The 15272-nt window shown below is 41.5% G+C and overlaps 1 protein-coding gene across 3 annotated transcripts in view; it reads left to right on the forward strand.

Moving 5' to 3' along the window:
- The window catches only part of LOC147013644 (voltage-dependent P/Q-type calcium channel subunit alpha-1A-like), a 316279-nt gene that overhangs the window by 136794 nt on the left and 164213 nt on the right, over positions 1 to 15272 (forward strand). For all 3 annotated transcript variants that reach the window (XM_085855714.1, XM_085855712.1, XM_085855713.1), the window contains exons 18-21: positions 6423 to 6669; positions 6791 to 6958; positions 11715 to 11839; positions 11971 to 12125. In XM_085855714.1, the coding sequence (XP_085711840.1) occupies positions 6423 to 6669; positions 6791 to 6958; positions 11715 to 11839; positions 11971 to 12125 (695 nt within the window). The remainder of the gene's footprint in view (positions 1 to 6422; positions 6670 to 6790; positions 6959 to 11714; positions 11840 to 11970; positions 12126 to 15272) is intronic.

Genomic DNA, 15272 nt, shown 5'->3' on the forward strand with positions numbered 1-15272 from the left:
AAAGACTGGTGGAGAGCATGCCAAGACGCATGAAAGCTGTGATTGAAAATCAGGGTTATTCCACAAAATATTGATTTCTGAACTCTTCCAAAGTTAAAACATTAGTATTGTGTCGTTTAAAAATGAATATGAACTTGTTTTGTTTGTATTATTTGAGGTGTGCAAACACTGAATCTTTGTTGTTATTTTGACCAGTTGCCATTTTCTGAAAATAAATGCTCTAAATGACAATATTTTTATTCGGAATTTGGGAGAAAAGTTGGCAGTAGTTTATAGAATAGAACAAAAATGTTGTGTTTATAGAAAAAACCAGCAGTGTGTGTGTGTGTGTGTGTGTGTGTGTGTGTGTGACCGCTGTTTCTCGACAACCACTGGTCCGATCTAATGGAAACTTGCCAGGGATGTTGCTGGGGACCTGAGTATGTGCCTTTTCAAGGTTTGATATTAATCGGACAAGTGCTTCCCAAGTTATGGCCATTTATTTACCAACCAATGACAAGACACGTTGCTGCGTGGGCGTGGCCGATGGGAAGGAGAACCTCAGCCGCGTTCCCCATTTCGGGTTGCAATGTATGGACTTCTGGAAAGTGATGACTTCGTGTATTCTAATAATTTCTCGATTTCTTATGCGCATTTATAGATGAACACAATGCCCCAATCCAGTCGTCATTTACGAGAGCGAAGGAATGGCCTGTGGTTGTTTGAAATTATTTTTTGTTTTTTCTGTTTTTTGTTTGTTTTTTGTGTTTTTTTTTGTTTTTTGTTTTTGCACGTAGGTTATTTTATTTTCTTCTTTTTTCCCCCCTATTCTCTTGTCTTTGTGTTTTTCCTTCCGATGACATTGCGAAAAGGCAAAATACGTTTGCGCTAATTGAATAATTTGCCATTAAAAGTAAATTGCGAATAATCGTAACTGCGATATGCGAACTTCCGGGCCACGCACATTTGGGCACGCGAGAGCGAAGGAACAGCCTGTGTGGTTGTTGTTTCTGGCTTGTGGTTTGAAATTTTTTTTTTTTTGCTCGTACAGCCACGCACGTACGGGCACCTACTAGTACCTATAAATAGTAAAACCAGAAAAACTGATAATTTTGCAGTGCTCTCTTAATTTTTTCCAGATATGTATGTATATATATATATATATATATATATATATATATATATATATATATATATATATATATATATATACATACAGTAGACTAGGCGTAAGTCGGCAGCGTGTAACTCGTCACTTCGCCTAAGTCGGCAGTGTCAAAAAGTCCCAAATTTATCTCATGTTAAGTCCCTATGAATAAAGGGTCATCCCTCTAAGTCGTCATCTCTAAGTCGTCACTTCCTCTAAGTTGTCAGATGTTGTCCGTTCCCGCGTAATGGAAACTCAAGTAAATTACCACTCTTAACTCGTCACACGGAACTGCTACCTCGTGAGAAGCCCGATTTCATGGAATCGTGATGCTCGCTCATTGGTTTACACTGTCAGTGATAGGCTATTTATAACTGCGTACACACGTTGATCGCACTGCAGGCAGGACAATGGCGACAAAGCGTAAGCTTACAACTAAAACCTACCAAGAAATATACGACATTATCCAGTTTTGCGAGGCAAACCCACTGATGAAGAAAACAGCCATTGCTGAGAAGTTGGGCATCAAACGGCAGACATTGAACGATATCTTGAAGAATAAGGGCAAGATATTTGGACAAGTGGAGAGGATCACGAGGCCGGTGATAAGTGTGAAACGCATGAAATGTGTGTCCTTTGAAGATGTCGATGACGCGCTCATCATCTGGTTTCGGCAAATGTCGGCTCAGCCAAATATTTGGTTGGACGGTGAAATGTTGCTGCTGAAGGCACGTAAATTCGCTGTGGACCTCGGGCATGATGATGCCGAGACCTTGTCGATGCACTGGATAGACAGATTCAAAGTGAGGTGGGGAATCGGCAAGGTCAAGAGGTGCGGCGAATCAGGCAGCGTGGATTCGCCGATACTGTCTGGATGTGATGCGCCGATACTGTCTTATGGTGGAGGATTGCCCAGACAACATCATGGAATACAATGACCGGTTTGAGTCCTTTCTCATGCACCAGATGCCCAAGAGTTTGAGGCAGTCAAACATAACGGATTACTTCGCGAAGGAGTAAAGGATCAATCGAGCTTCGTGTTGAAGTCCGATCATGGTTTTATATTGGCTTGTTTTGTACATTACCGCACTCACTCACACATAGGCATTGAGTGGTAATCATTACCACGATGACTGTGTGTCATGTAATTTGTCACCATACCATCACCGATGGTATATGAGTTGTCTTACAGTTGTTCATTATCTTTACTTTTGATAAACTGATTCATTAATTCCATCTTTGCTTGATCACTTTCCAACTCACCAATGAACCCCCACCTATGCCCCGAGGATTGTGTTTTCCTTTTGGTACAATAGCCGGCTCTCACACATACGTGTCCAGGCCACGCGCGACTTCATCCTTCACCCCACAGTCATCATGAATGTTCGCATATGCGTAAGTCGTCACATTTCTAAGTCGTCACTTTTTTCTCGGTCCCGATGATGACGACTTACGCCCAGTGTACTGTATATATATATATATATATATATATATATATATATATATATATATATATATATATATATATATATATATATATATATATATATATGTATTATTCCGTCCTGGGGTTCGGGGTTCGCCATGAGGGGAAACTCCTAAAACTCATCCCAGTCCACGAACATCAGTCAGACAGCCAAATCTCCCAGTTTTGCTCCATCGAACACCGTTTTCCTGGGGGTGACATAGCTCAACTAACTGAGGCTCGTATCCTCAGTGTGCACTCGGATTTTCTGCTGAGCGGAACAGAGTATCCAATCATAAATATTTCCTTCAATTCTCTTCTAAGATCTTCCTCTCCAGACCTACCAGTCAGAATGCAACCAAATTTGGGTTTCAACATTTGTCAGCGCTGGCTATTTAATGGAGCAAAACAGTTGGAGTAAAACTTCCTTCCTATCGCTAGTCTGTACTAAGTTTTACCAATCGAGAAAAGACACCACAAGCTTTGTAGGCCTTCTTGGGTTGTGTCGGCCTTCTTGGATTACCTTGTGTATGCCTTCTTGGATTGCTTTATGCAGCTTCTTCACATGGAGGAGTGTGGGAGGTATCAATTATTTATACAATCCGAGCCACCTTTTCAGCTTTGCCCAACACCTGGTTGTCTAATGGTTAGACGGAGACCTGGAGAGGCCTACAAGCCACAGTCTCGCATCCACTATGAAATTTGGTGGAGGATCGGTGATGATCTGGGGGTGCTTCAGCAAGGCTGGAATCTGGCAGATGTAGTTGATTAGGTTTAGTTGATTAGGTGAGAGCTGATTGGCTATTCTGCCCATTCACAGGTGAGAGATATGGGTGGGTCTTTCTTTATTATTTATATATTGACTGCTTTTTACGTTTGCACATTGTACATGCTTGGGAGCCTCATTGGTATGCACTGCTGTCTGCACTGTCACTGATGATTCGCCAATAACTGATGAAACCGGTCCGGCAGCTGAGGGAGTATATAGCATTGGGATTTTCACATGTGTTCTGTGTGAACGTCTTTATATTGCTGTGGAGGAACTCTGGGAAGTGTTTAAAGCAGCAAAGCGCTTACCTTGTGTAGGCCTTCTTGGGTTGCTTTATGCATCGTCTTCAGCTCAAGGAGTTTGGGAGGTGTCAATTATTTATATATTTCTATATTTTTGCATTTATATTTATATATTTATGTTTATTTATATGTTCATTTATATTTATATGTTTATTTATTTATACATTTATGCATACAGTGGGGAGAACGAGTATTTGATACACTGCCGATTTTGCAGGTTTTCCCACTTACAAAGCACGGAGAGGTCTGTAATTTTTATCATAGGTACACTTCAACTGTGAAAGACGGAATCTAAAACAAAAATCTTGAAAATCACATTGTATGATTTTTAAATAATTAATTTGCATTTTATTGCATGAAATAAGTATTTGATACATCAGAAAAACAGAACTTAATATTTGGTACAGAAACCTTTGTTTGCAATTACAGAGATCAGACGTTTCCTATAGTTCTTAACCAGGTTTGCACAGACTGCAGCAGGGATTTTGGCCCACTCCTCCATACAGATCTTCTCCAGATCCTTCAGGTCTCGGGGCTGTCGCTGGGCAACACAGACTTTCAGCTCCCTCCAAAGATTTTCTATTGGCTTCAGGTCTGGAGACTGGCTTGGCCACTCCAGGACCTTGAGATGCTTCTTATGGAGTCACTCCTTAGTTGCCCTGGCTGTGTATTTCAGGTCGTTGTCATGCTGGAAGACCCAGCCACGCCCATCTTCAATGCTCTTGTTGAGTGAAGGTGGTTGTTGGCCAAGATCTTGCGATACATGGCCCCATCCATCCTCCCCTCAATACGGTGCAGTCGTCCTGTCCCCTTTGTAGAAAAGCATCCCCAAAGAATGATGTTTCCACCTCCATGCTTCACGGTCGGGATGGTGTTCTTGGGGTTGTACTCATCCTTATTCTTCCTCCAAACACGGCGAGTGGAGTTTAAACCAAAAAGCTCTATTTTGGATTTTGGTCTCATCAGACCACATGACCTTCTCCCATTCCTCCTCTGGACATCCAGATGGTCATTGGCAAACTTCAGACGGGCCTGGACATGCGCTGGCTTGAGCAGAGGGACCTTGCGTGTGCTGCAGGATTTTAATCCATGACGGCGTAGTGTGTTACTTCTGGTTTTCTTTGATACTGTGATCCCAGCTCTCTTCAGGTCATTGACCTGGTCCTGCCGTGCAGTTCTGGGCTGATCCCTCACCTTTCTCATGATCATTGAGGCTCCACGAGGTGATATCTTGCATGGAGCCCCAGACTGAGGGAGATTGACTATTATCTTGAACTTCTTCCATGTTCTAATAATTACGCCAACAGTTGTTGCCTTCTCACCAAGCTGCTTGCCTATTGTCCTGTAGCTTATCCCAGCCTTGTGCAAGTCTACAATTTTGTCCCTGATGTCCTTAGACAGCTCGCTGGTCTTGCCCATTGTGGAGAGGTTGGAGTCTGATTGATTGAGTGTGGACAGCTGTCTTTTATGCAGATAACAAGTTCAAACAGGTGCAGTTAATACAGGTAATGAGTGGAGAATGGGAGGGCTTCTTAAAGACAAAACTAACAGGTCTGTGAGAGCCGGAATTCTTATTCGTTGGTGGGTGATCAAATACTTATTTCATGCAATAAAATGCAAATTAATTATTTAAATATCATACAATGTGATTTTCAGGATTTTTGTTTTAGATTCTGTCTTTCACAGTTGAAGTGTACCTATGATAAAAATTACAGACCTCTACGTGCTTTGTAAGTGGGAAAACCTGCAAAATCGGCAGTGTATCAAATACTTGTTCTCCCCACTGTATATATATATATATATATATATATATATATATATATATATATATATATATATATATATATATATATATATATATATATATATATATATATATATATATATATTTATTGGGGTGGAGTCAGGCCAGCTGTCCAGTCAATGGGTGTAAAGCAGTGGGGTGGAGTCAGGGTAGCTGAACACTGACCCATGTATCATGTGATATTTTCTAAGTCTAAAGAGGGCATAACTGTGCGAAAAATTGACGAAACACCCTGAAACTCAAACCTCTTCTGTAACTTATCATGATAAAAACATGCATCAAGTTTCAGTTGAATATGTTAAAGTGTATGGGGAAAAAATCTGAGAAACCACAGGAGGGACGGACAGACGGATAGAAAGCAAACCTATAGTCCCCTCCGGTTAAACCGGTGGGAGACCAATAAGAGAAACAAATAGATGAGATGGGGGGTGGGGTGGGGGAATAAAAATTAGTGGAAAAAACACAACGAGGTTAACAAGCTGGTAAGAAAGCCAAAAACTCATCACTGAGGTTTTGTCCTCTTGTAGCCATGCTCGCCATAATCAGAGGCAACCAAGCCTCTCAAGCATTTTTACACATGACCCCGAGCATGCTGGGATGTTATGTGCTCAATTTAACACATGGGTCACACCTGTGTGGAAGCCATTACATTCAATATTCTTGGTGCCCTTCATTTCCCTGGTGTTTCCATTTTTTGTGCATTACCTGTTTGTACAATTGGAATATGAGTATGTGATCGGAAGTGTGTCAAAATGGTTGACTTTTAAATTTTTGTGAAAATCGCGTAATTTCCTTCAAAGATCTTCCTCTCCAGACCCACCAGTCAGAATGCAACCAAATTTGGGTTTCAACATTCGGCCAGGGCCCAGATAATCTTCAGGTCCAGTGGTCCTATTTTTTTTTAATTTCCCTTTGGTCTTACAGAAGCCTAAAGTGCTCTGATTCTCACTCCATAGGTCTCGTGATGGCAGTGGACGAAGGGCACACTCTGTCTGGGAACAACGTGCAAACGAGATACGGAGGCAGAACTTGCGTGCAAGTTCCGAAGCACTGTTCAGTGAGATGGATGCCGAATCTCGTCAACGCTTTGTGTCCATGCTACACTTGCAGCCAGACATGCGCAGCCACCTGGAACGACCACTTACGGTGGAACCACGTAGGGATGACAGAACAGGATGCTTGATCGGGCCTACGCAAACACAGGTAAATGTAGGACTCAGAACCATTTCCTCTCCTTGATTAATGCAACGTGAGAATTAATTTTCACTCTTATTATTGCAATTATGTACATAATCCATCATGATGGTATTTCTGTCCTCTACAGTATAGAGATGCTCACTCTCGGCCAGGTGCACCCACCTTCACAGATGGCACAGGTGTGATGGATGATGTCACTGGGCGGTACCGGGTCCGCAACTTGGGTGATACGTGGACCTATGGCGGTGTTCCTTGGAGTAATGGCGAGGGTTACCAACAATCGAGAAACATCCAGGTGATTCATGTCCCAGCTAATATTTCCACTTTTCAAAAGCGGTGTCAGGCAGTTGGTCGCTCCATGTGAGAGAAAATGTAGCCTTCACAATACGTCATTTAACTGCTTTTTTCTCAACAATGTATGTCTCAACAATCTCAACAACAATGTATCTCAACAATTTAGATGTCCTGCTTAAATGCATTTTCACTTGTATGTAGCAGAAAATTGCAATAAATCAGAATGTTAGAGAACTGCTACACCAATTCCGTTTTTGTTTTTTTTGACCATGGTACAGTAATTTCTTATTTTTCACCAAACATTTATTTTACTATCACTTTATTTATTTTATATATCAAATCTTGTTTTGAAGTTATTCATTCATGCACAGCACTTGGTTGCTAGTTTACATCAATTCTGGTAGCGTAGCAATGCTGCTTATGGAGTGATGACTAATTTTATTATGGCAACAATGTGTCGAGCATGTGAGCACACAATGGCTTACTCACGTGGGATGCCATGGGATATTCAAAGTCCACCAGCAGCAAATGTTTGCAGACAAGTCCCCGGCTCGATATCCCACCCAACTGGTGGTGCACTCATTGATGAAGTGGTACACGCCCTGCCTTCGAAACACCAGTCTGACAGTTTAAATACAGCATCAGGAATTGAACCCAGACTGGACAGTTCAAGGGCGATTACAATACCTTTAAGCTCTTCTGTTCGCTCCATTGAAACGATGAAGTTTTCCATAAGTTTTTGAATTGATAATTAATTAATAATCAACTTGTCAACCGAAAAAACTGAGATTCATGTCTATGTTTTTACATAGCTTTGCCCTTGTGAGTACAATTATTTTTAAGGACTAATTTGTTGCAGAAATGAACATCATTCAATGTTGATTCACTTTGTGGTTGGGCTTTTTTAAATTCACATTTTATTAGCAAGTAATGAGGAACTTCTGGGTCGGGTTTTTTTGCATGTGGTGAAATCTTAAGCTGCTCGTTTCCAGCTCAATAAAACTGAGTTTTCCAAACCGGATTCATTATGTTTTATGTTGTGTCATTCGACTAAGTGTTTCTGTTGTATCCCGTGCAATATTTCATGATAATTCGTTCGTCGTTATGTGGTATTTGTTACCTCCTCCACCGAAGGTGAACGAGGTTATGTTTTCACCCCTCTCTGTTTCCTTGTCTGTTTGTTACTTGGTGAAAAAAAATTATTCACCAAGTATGTTCATCTGTTGTGTTTGTCTGTCTGTCTTTGTCTATTTGTCTGTTTGTTTGTCACATGATTTTTGGCCACAGTTTTCAAACAATCGTTCTGAATTTTTTGTGTGTGTTTAGGTGACCAGCCAAGGACAGCAACGCTTAATTTTTGTGAAGATCTGATTCCGGATCCGGATCTGAGAATTTTTCAAGTTATTCTTCACCGTTGTGAGAAATAGGATCAAAAACTATAGATAGCACAATATCTCAAAAAGTTATGGATGGATTCACACAAAACTTGGTAGACAGGTTGTGAGTGCCACTAGGAAGAATTGATTCAATTTTGGTGAAGATCTGAATCTATATCTGGATACGAGAATTACTTAATTTTTAACTGATTCTTCACCATTGAGCGATGGGGCAAAAACGATATTGCGTGATATCTCAAAAAGTTGTGGACAGGTTGGATGTGTGAAAAGGACTAATTGATTCGATTTTGGTGAAGATTTGAATCCAGATCTGCATTCGACAATTTTTCCAGTGATTCTTCACCAATGAGAAACGGAGCCAAAAACGATAGAGAGCACAATATCTCAAAAGGTTATGGATGGATTCCACAGAAAATTTGTGGACAGTTTGGGTGCGTGAAAAGGATTAATTGATTCGATTTTGGTGAAGATTTGAATTTGAATCCAGATACGAGAATTTTTTAAAGTCAATCTTCACCATTGAGAGATGGGGCCCAAAAGTATGTAGAGCATGATATCTCTAAAAGTTGTGGAGGAGTTACGACAAAGCTATGTGGATGAGTTGGTAAAGCGACAAGAACAAGCCGATTTGATTTTGGTTGAGGTCTGGATTCAGATCCAACCCATCAGTGGGATACAAAATTTAAACTGTTCAGCCTGGCGGAGGTACGGGCTCCACTGAGTGCCATTCCATTTTGCCAAGTTGTCACTCTATGGGTGATTTTTCATTTGTTTGTCTGTGTGCAGCATATCTCAAAAAGTCGTGGACGGATTCGGACAAAACTTGGTGGACAAGGATGGTTGCCGAGAAAATACATTTACAAGGGGAAAAAAATCCGTGAAAGTCAAATGGAAGAATAATCAACAATAACAAGCCGTCGTGCAAAGCGCGATACTTGCACAATCCACCCCCTCCCTTCTCCAAAGGTTACCATGGATACATCAAATTGTCCATTTCATTACGATTAAAATTGCCAATGTTGATCAAAGCTCAAGTAAATAGGATGTAAATTGACAATTTGTCAGTTGAAAATTGATTTTAGAAGTTTGACCTTTGACCTTTTGATCTCAAAAATAGTTGGTTTCCAAATTCAGTGATGGACTGTGCAAATCCTGTTTAATTCTCAAGTCAATCGGATGAAAATTGACGATTTTTCAGATAAAAATTGATGATTTTAGACGTTTGACCTTGGGTTGACCTTTGACCTCAAAAATAGTGGGTTTCCCAATTCAGTAATGGACTATGCAAATCTTTTTTCAAATTTCAAGTCAATCGGATGAAAAATGTCGATTTTAGAAATTCGACCTCAAGATGGACCTTTGTCTTTTGACCTCAAAATCAATAGGCTTCTCAGTTGAGACTACCTCCACAAGTTGGTAAAGTTTCATGACAATCGGTTTAGAATTTTGACCTGTTGACGATAAACAGACAGACAGACAAAATGGACGAACCAATATACTTGAAAAATCTTCAATTTTGCAAGCAACAATTTAAAAAAGACATAAAATGTCATCGCACCCGTTGGTTTATTATTTTTGCTTGATGGAGTTAAAGGGTTAGGCCATATTTATGTCGCCATACTAAAATGGTCGCCAGTCTACCAGTCGGTCATCTTTTAACAGATTGCATAATAAAGTGAGGGGCACATGTACGCCACCAAGACCTGTGCTTGCGCCAACTTTGAACAAAATCGGACCATGAACTTGGAGAAATGGTTGGGGACACGTTTAAGTCACAAAATGGCCATCAGTCGAGCATCTTGGATCTGAAGTAAAAAAAAAAATGGCGTGTATACGTAATCCATCATTCCTTATCAGTGTCAAGTTTAAACAACATCGGTAAATGCATGTCTGAGAAATGGTTGAGGACATGTTCAACACCGTGTGTTTTTTTTTTACAACTAAAATGACTTCCAGTCGGGCATCTTGGATCTGATGTTGAAAAAATAATGAGTGCATATGTATGCCATCATGTGTTGTCTTTGTGCCAAGTACAAATACAATCGGTCCATACATGTCCGAGATATGGTTGTGGACTCGTGCACAGACACGAAAATCGAGACCAAATCCATAAGCCCCCTCTTTCGTACTCAGTCCAACGCGGGCTAATAATAATCTGAACAAAAACAATAGGTTTACCAGTCTGCATGAACTGGGAAACATAATAATAATAATAATAATAATAATAATAATAATAATAATAATAATCGTCTTCGTCTTCGTCTTCATCTTCGTGTTCATCTTCATCTTCATCATCCATTTGAAAAATTGCTTCAAAGTGTTTTAATCCATGGATGATGGCCATCGATGTCACTTTATCACTATATGCCTCTGGGGTTTGTCCTGTATCTTTTGATAGTTTTTTCGGATACTTGGGCTCCCTCCCTCTTATTAGCTCACCTGGAATATAGTTCCAGGGAGCTTATAGGATTGCGTGCCCTCAATCTGTCTGTCGATCCATCTCTCCACAAATACTTGCAACTTCTTCTCTGAAACTACACATACGATTTAGATGAAACTTTACCACAACCTTAATCACCCTGTATGTACCAGTTTTTTCAAGGCACGAACAAAAAAATCGGGGTCTGAGGGAGTCTCCAGAGGGAGCTTTCGGGAGGGAGGGGGTGGGGGGGGGGTCCCCCCGATCAGCCAAAGGACGCACACGATCCACCAGCAACCCCATCCTCGTCAAACTGCCTAAATCCAGAACCACTGCTCACTTCCACTCATTTATTCCTCTTTTTTTCCTGCCTGTGGAACCACCTTCCACACTCTCTTCAATCCCACTCTTCCCTCCAAGTCTTCAAAACAGCTGTTCACCACCATCTCTTCTCTTCCCCCATCCAAAACCACGATCTTTAATAATCCCGATAACCCTCCCCAAACCCACCTCCTTCAAATTCCCTGCTGTCCTTCCTGAAAGTCCCTATTGTGTAAGGACCTGAAAGTCCCTGTAGCGTCCATCTTGTTTACCCCATGTACCCCACCCCATCCCTCTCACTGCCACAGATCTCCTCATGTTTCTGTTCTTCACGGTTTTTTACGTCCCTCCCCCACCCCCCTTGTCTCCTGCTCCCCTTGTTGTACGTTGTGTGTGTTCGCTTTCATATGAGCCTCGACAGTGCATACAAAAAATACAAACTGTGATTCTTAATGTTTTGATATCACTGGTAATTGCAGAATTTCAAACTGACAATTTTAATTCCTGTAAACGATAGAATTCCTGTGTACGATAGATAAGCAGTTGAAACATTATTGTTGGGTTACCTCTACCTCTTTCACAAATAATATCTGTTGTTTTTGTTTTTTTAATCCCTCCAGGTAGGTGAGGGTCTGGAGGGAGAATTGTGGCTGAATGAGCAGCAGAGGCAGACTCGGCATCAAGACCAATCCTTGTATGGCATTGACCCAGGTCGGAGGGACAGGCAAATCCAGCAGTTGGGAAGGTAAACTCTGGGACCTTTTTGGTAGTCAGCAAAAGATATCTCTTGCATTCCTGCCAATCAGATCTACATTGATATTTGGTCACTAATTAAATGCATAATGGTTATCCAGATGTCTATGGTGCTTTTTACAGTGACAGACCAATTGCAAATCCTCTGCAGCGGTCAGATGTCAAAGGGTCAGAGGGATTATCTGGCTCTCCAGCTCATTGTGCAGACATCGTTCCAACGAGTGGGAAAATGCCAGTAACTATTGCTGCTCCTTCAGGTGTTTCGACACAACTTCCAAGTGAGAACTCAGGAAAAGTGAAAGTGCAAAATGATGGAAATCATGACTATAAAAATTGATGGTAATGAGGAGTGGAAGTAAGAGTGGAAAGAGAGTAGTTATAAATAGCAATTTAATGGGGGTGAAATGGAAGAAATATTGATTACGGGTTTGTTAAAATTAAACGAGGAATTGCCGAGATAGGAAAGAAAAATAGAAATCTATGAAAATCTAATCAAAATAGAGTAAACCCTCCAATATTGTGGGGGTTATGTTCCTGAAAAATGCTGTGATGGTTAAAACTGCGATCATGGAAACTAAGGGCCAATGGAAAAAGGAGGGTTTGGTTCCTGGACTTTAATAAAATTGAGAGGAAGATCGACGGTAGCCATAAATAAACACATTAGAATAAAAATAAACACGTAAAAAAAAAAATATATAGATATATAATGCACATTGACATTGAAATAAACATGTAATGCAATAAATACAGTGTAAATTAAATAAAAACACAACTTTTACCTTTAAAATATATTCCAAAACAGCGAGATGGGTGATGGTAAATATATTGTGTCCTAGTTCGTACTGTACTCTGCCGTAAATAGAAAACATAAGACTTAGCTTGGAGATGATGATGCTGTTGGAGGGGTGGGGGGGGGGAGGGTGGAAGTTGGAAAGATGTGGATGTAGAATTTGCGATTCATGTTGGACCATCTGAATCACGACGAAGTCACCTGCTGCATTCCACACATAAGAATGGTAAAACGATCCTTGGCCACCTTAATCCAGAGCAGATCAGCCATGCTTGGAGAGGAAGGTATGAGATGGCATCCTCTTCCAAAATAACCTTATCTGTTGTGTGTTGTTCTTCTTTCGGCTGCTCCCGTTAGGGGTCGCCACAGCGGATCATCCATTATGATCCGCATACTGATTTGGCACAGGTTTTATGCCGGATGCCCTTCCTGACGCAACCCTGGTCGCCTCTTACGACACAGGGATAAGGATTGGGTCTCACCATGATTCTGGGCTGCCCTACACCCTCTCATAGCGTGGCCCAGCGCAGAGCTCCCGTCCTCAAGCGATCCTCCAACCCAAGCCTCCGAGTAGACGGATTACAGGCGCACGCCACGACGCCCGGTATCCAAAATAACCTTCTCTCTTCGGCATTAAAAACCTGCTCCGACACAAATCCCTTCGCCTCATTTAGTTCCATGAGCCATGGTTGAGCTGGAGCCTTTGGTCCCGGTTGCCTCGTGGAAATGTTGGTAAATATACAATGGTTTCTCCCTTAAACCGCTCCACTCAAACTCCGAGTAAATACACAATGTGTTCTCCCATACACCTGTTCACTCAAAGACATTTTTATCTGTTTGGTCCTCAATCCAAACATTAAGGGGTTTTTTTTCCATCCTTTCAATATGATGATCATGGGACGGGAATGAACCTTTTGCGCTTTGCTGGCAGGAACCCTTGTTCGGATATTTGACTCAGGTTTACACACAGTTGATTCATTGATCCCGTAATGGCGGCCCACAGATGCCGCATTTTCACTTCTTGCCGACATATCGAACAACTCGATTTCTTCGCACAATCTCATAACCTTTCTCTGTCTGTTGGCACGATTAATTTTGTCCATCATTTTACATTTTAGCATCATTATTAACTGTTGTGTGTCTACTAGATCTTGTAGATGTAGTACTATAGGATATCCAAATGTCATTTCCTGTTTGATGATGATTCATTATTAGATTGAGCTTAATTCCTGTTTGCTGGTCTGGTTACTGCAATTAGCGGTGTGCGAGAGACAAGAATGCGCTCGTAAAGAGAGGTAATCGTACACATAGATGCAAACAATGACTCGTTAAAAAACAACGTGATTGGCCTGGATATAAAAAAACACACGAAAATGAAATTGGAACAAAATCGGTTGCCTGCAATTGGTAGAAACCCACTATATTGGAGGGTTTACTGTATGACAGATCTGGATGTTTTCCCCAAATTTGGAAAACTGCATGAGTATTCCGAGTTCCACGAGTACCCCGATTATTTGTTACAATCAGCTTCACTCCATCTCTGTCACACCTGTAATTGCATGAGTATTTGAGGAATTTCTTGCTGATTGGGTGATGATTAATACACAACATGGCATTGATCGCTAACGCTATATCAACATGAAGGGTAGTTAAGTTGTGTACAATCTTGTGCATTTGCTTGATGGCAACCATAGAGGTTTTTTGGATACAGTCAAGGCTCATGGAAGAGCTGGAACACTGAATGGATCGGGATGCAACTGTACAGAAGGAACAGCAGAAAGAGGAGGGTGACATGCCAACACAACGACAGGACCAAGGGACAAAATAGATGGAGAAATGGACAAATAGTGGGTGTGGGGATGAATAAGGGGCATGGGGGAATACACGGGGTGGTCAAGATGGATGCAGAAGTAAACACTCAGGAAGGAAAAACTGGAAATTTGGAAGGAGGTGGGCTTGGTGTCGTGTTGAGGGGGTAGATCAACGGGCGTAGAAAAGATCGTGCTTTTGCATGGTGGATTATCTTAGATGGTGGTGAACGGCTGTCTTAAAGACTTGGAGGGAAGAATGAGATTGAAGAGAATGTGCAAATAGCTTCCATGGGTGGGGAAAAAAAGAGGAACAAATGAGTGGAGGTGAGCAGTCATTCTGGATTTTTGGAGTTTCACCAGAAGGGGATTGCTGATGGACCACATGCGACCTGCAGAAAGCTGGGAGAGACAAAGCATGGAGAGGCCAGAGGGTACAAGACTAGAAAGGAGGCATTGGAAGACAGAGAGACCAGAGATGGGGATGTTCAATCAGTGACTGGCTTTGAAGGCCAACCTTGAAATGTGGTTTGCCCAAGAAAGATCATGGCTGATAGTGAGACACAGGAGTTTGAGTGACTGAACTTCCAGAAGAGGATTATGAAGAAAGGAGGCCTTTTGACTTCTTTGCTGAAGGATGAGGGATGTCAGGGCAGAAGGTGGAGTTGTCAGCAAATATATAAAGAGGATTTTCTTGTGTCAGAGAAATGATTGATGAAGATCAGGAACAGAACACTGCCTTGGGGCACTCTCGCCCTGACAGGGAGAGGAGATGAAAGGATTCCGTTAAGTGCCACATGTTGCTCACGAGAGTAGAGGGAGTCAGG

Source organism: Eptatretus burgeri, chromosome 14, assembly GCF_056783735.1.
Source record: "Eptatretus burgeri isolate ZD-2024b chromosome 14, Ebu_testis_v1, whole genome shotgun sequence".
In the NCBI taxonomy this organism is placed as follows: domain Eukaryota; kingdom Metazoa; phylum Chordata; class Myxini; order Myxiniformes; family Myxinidae; genus Eptatretus; species Eptatretus burgeri.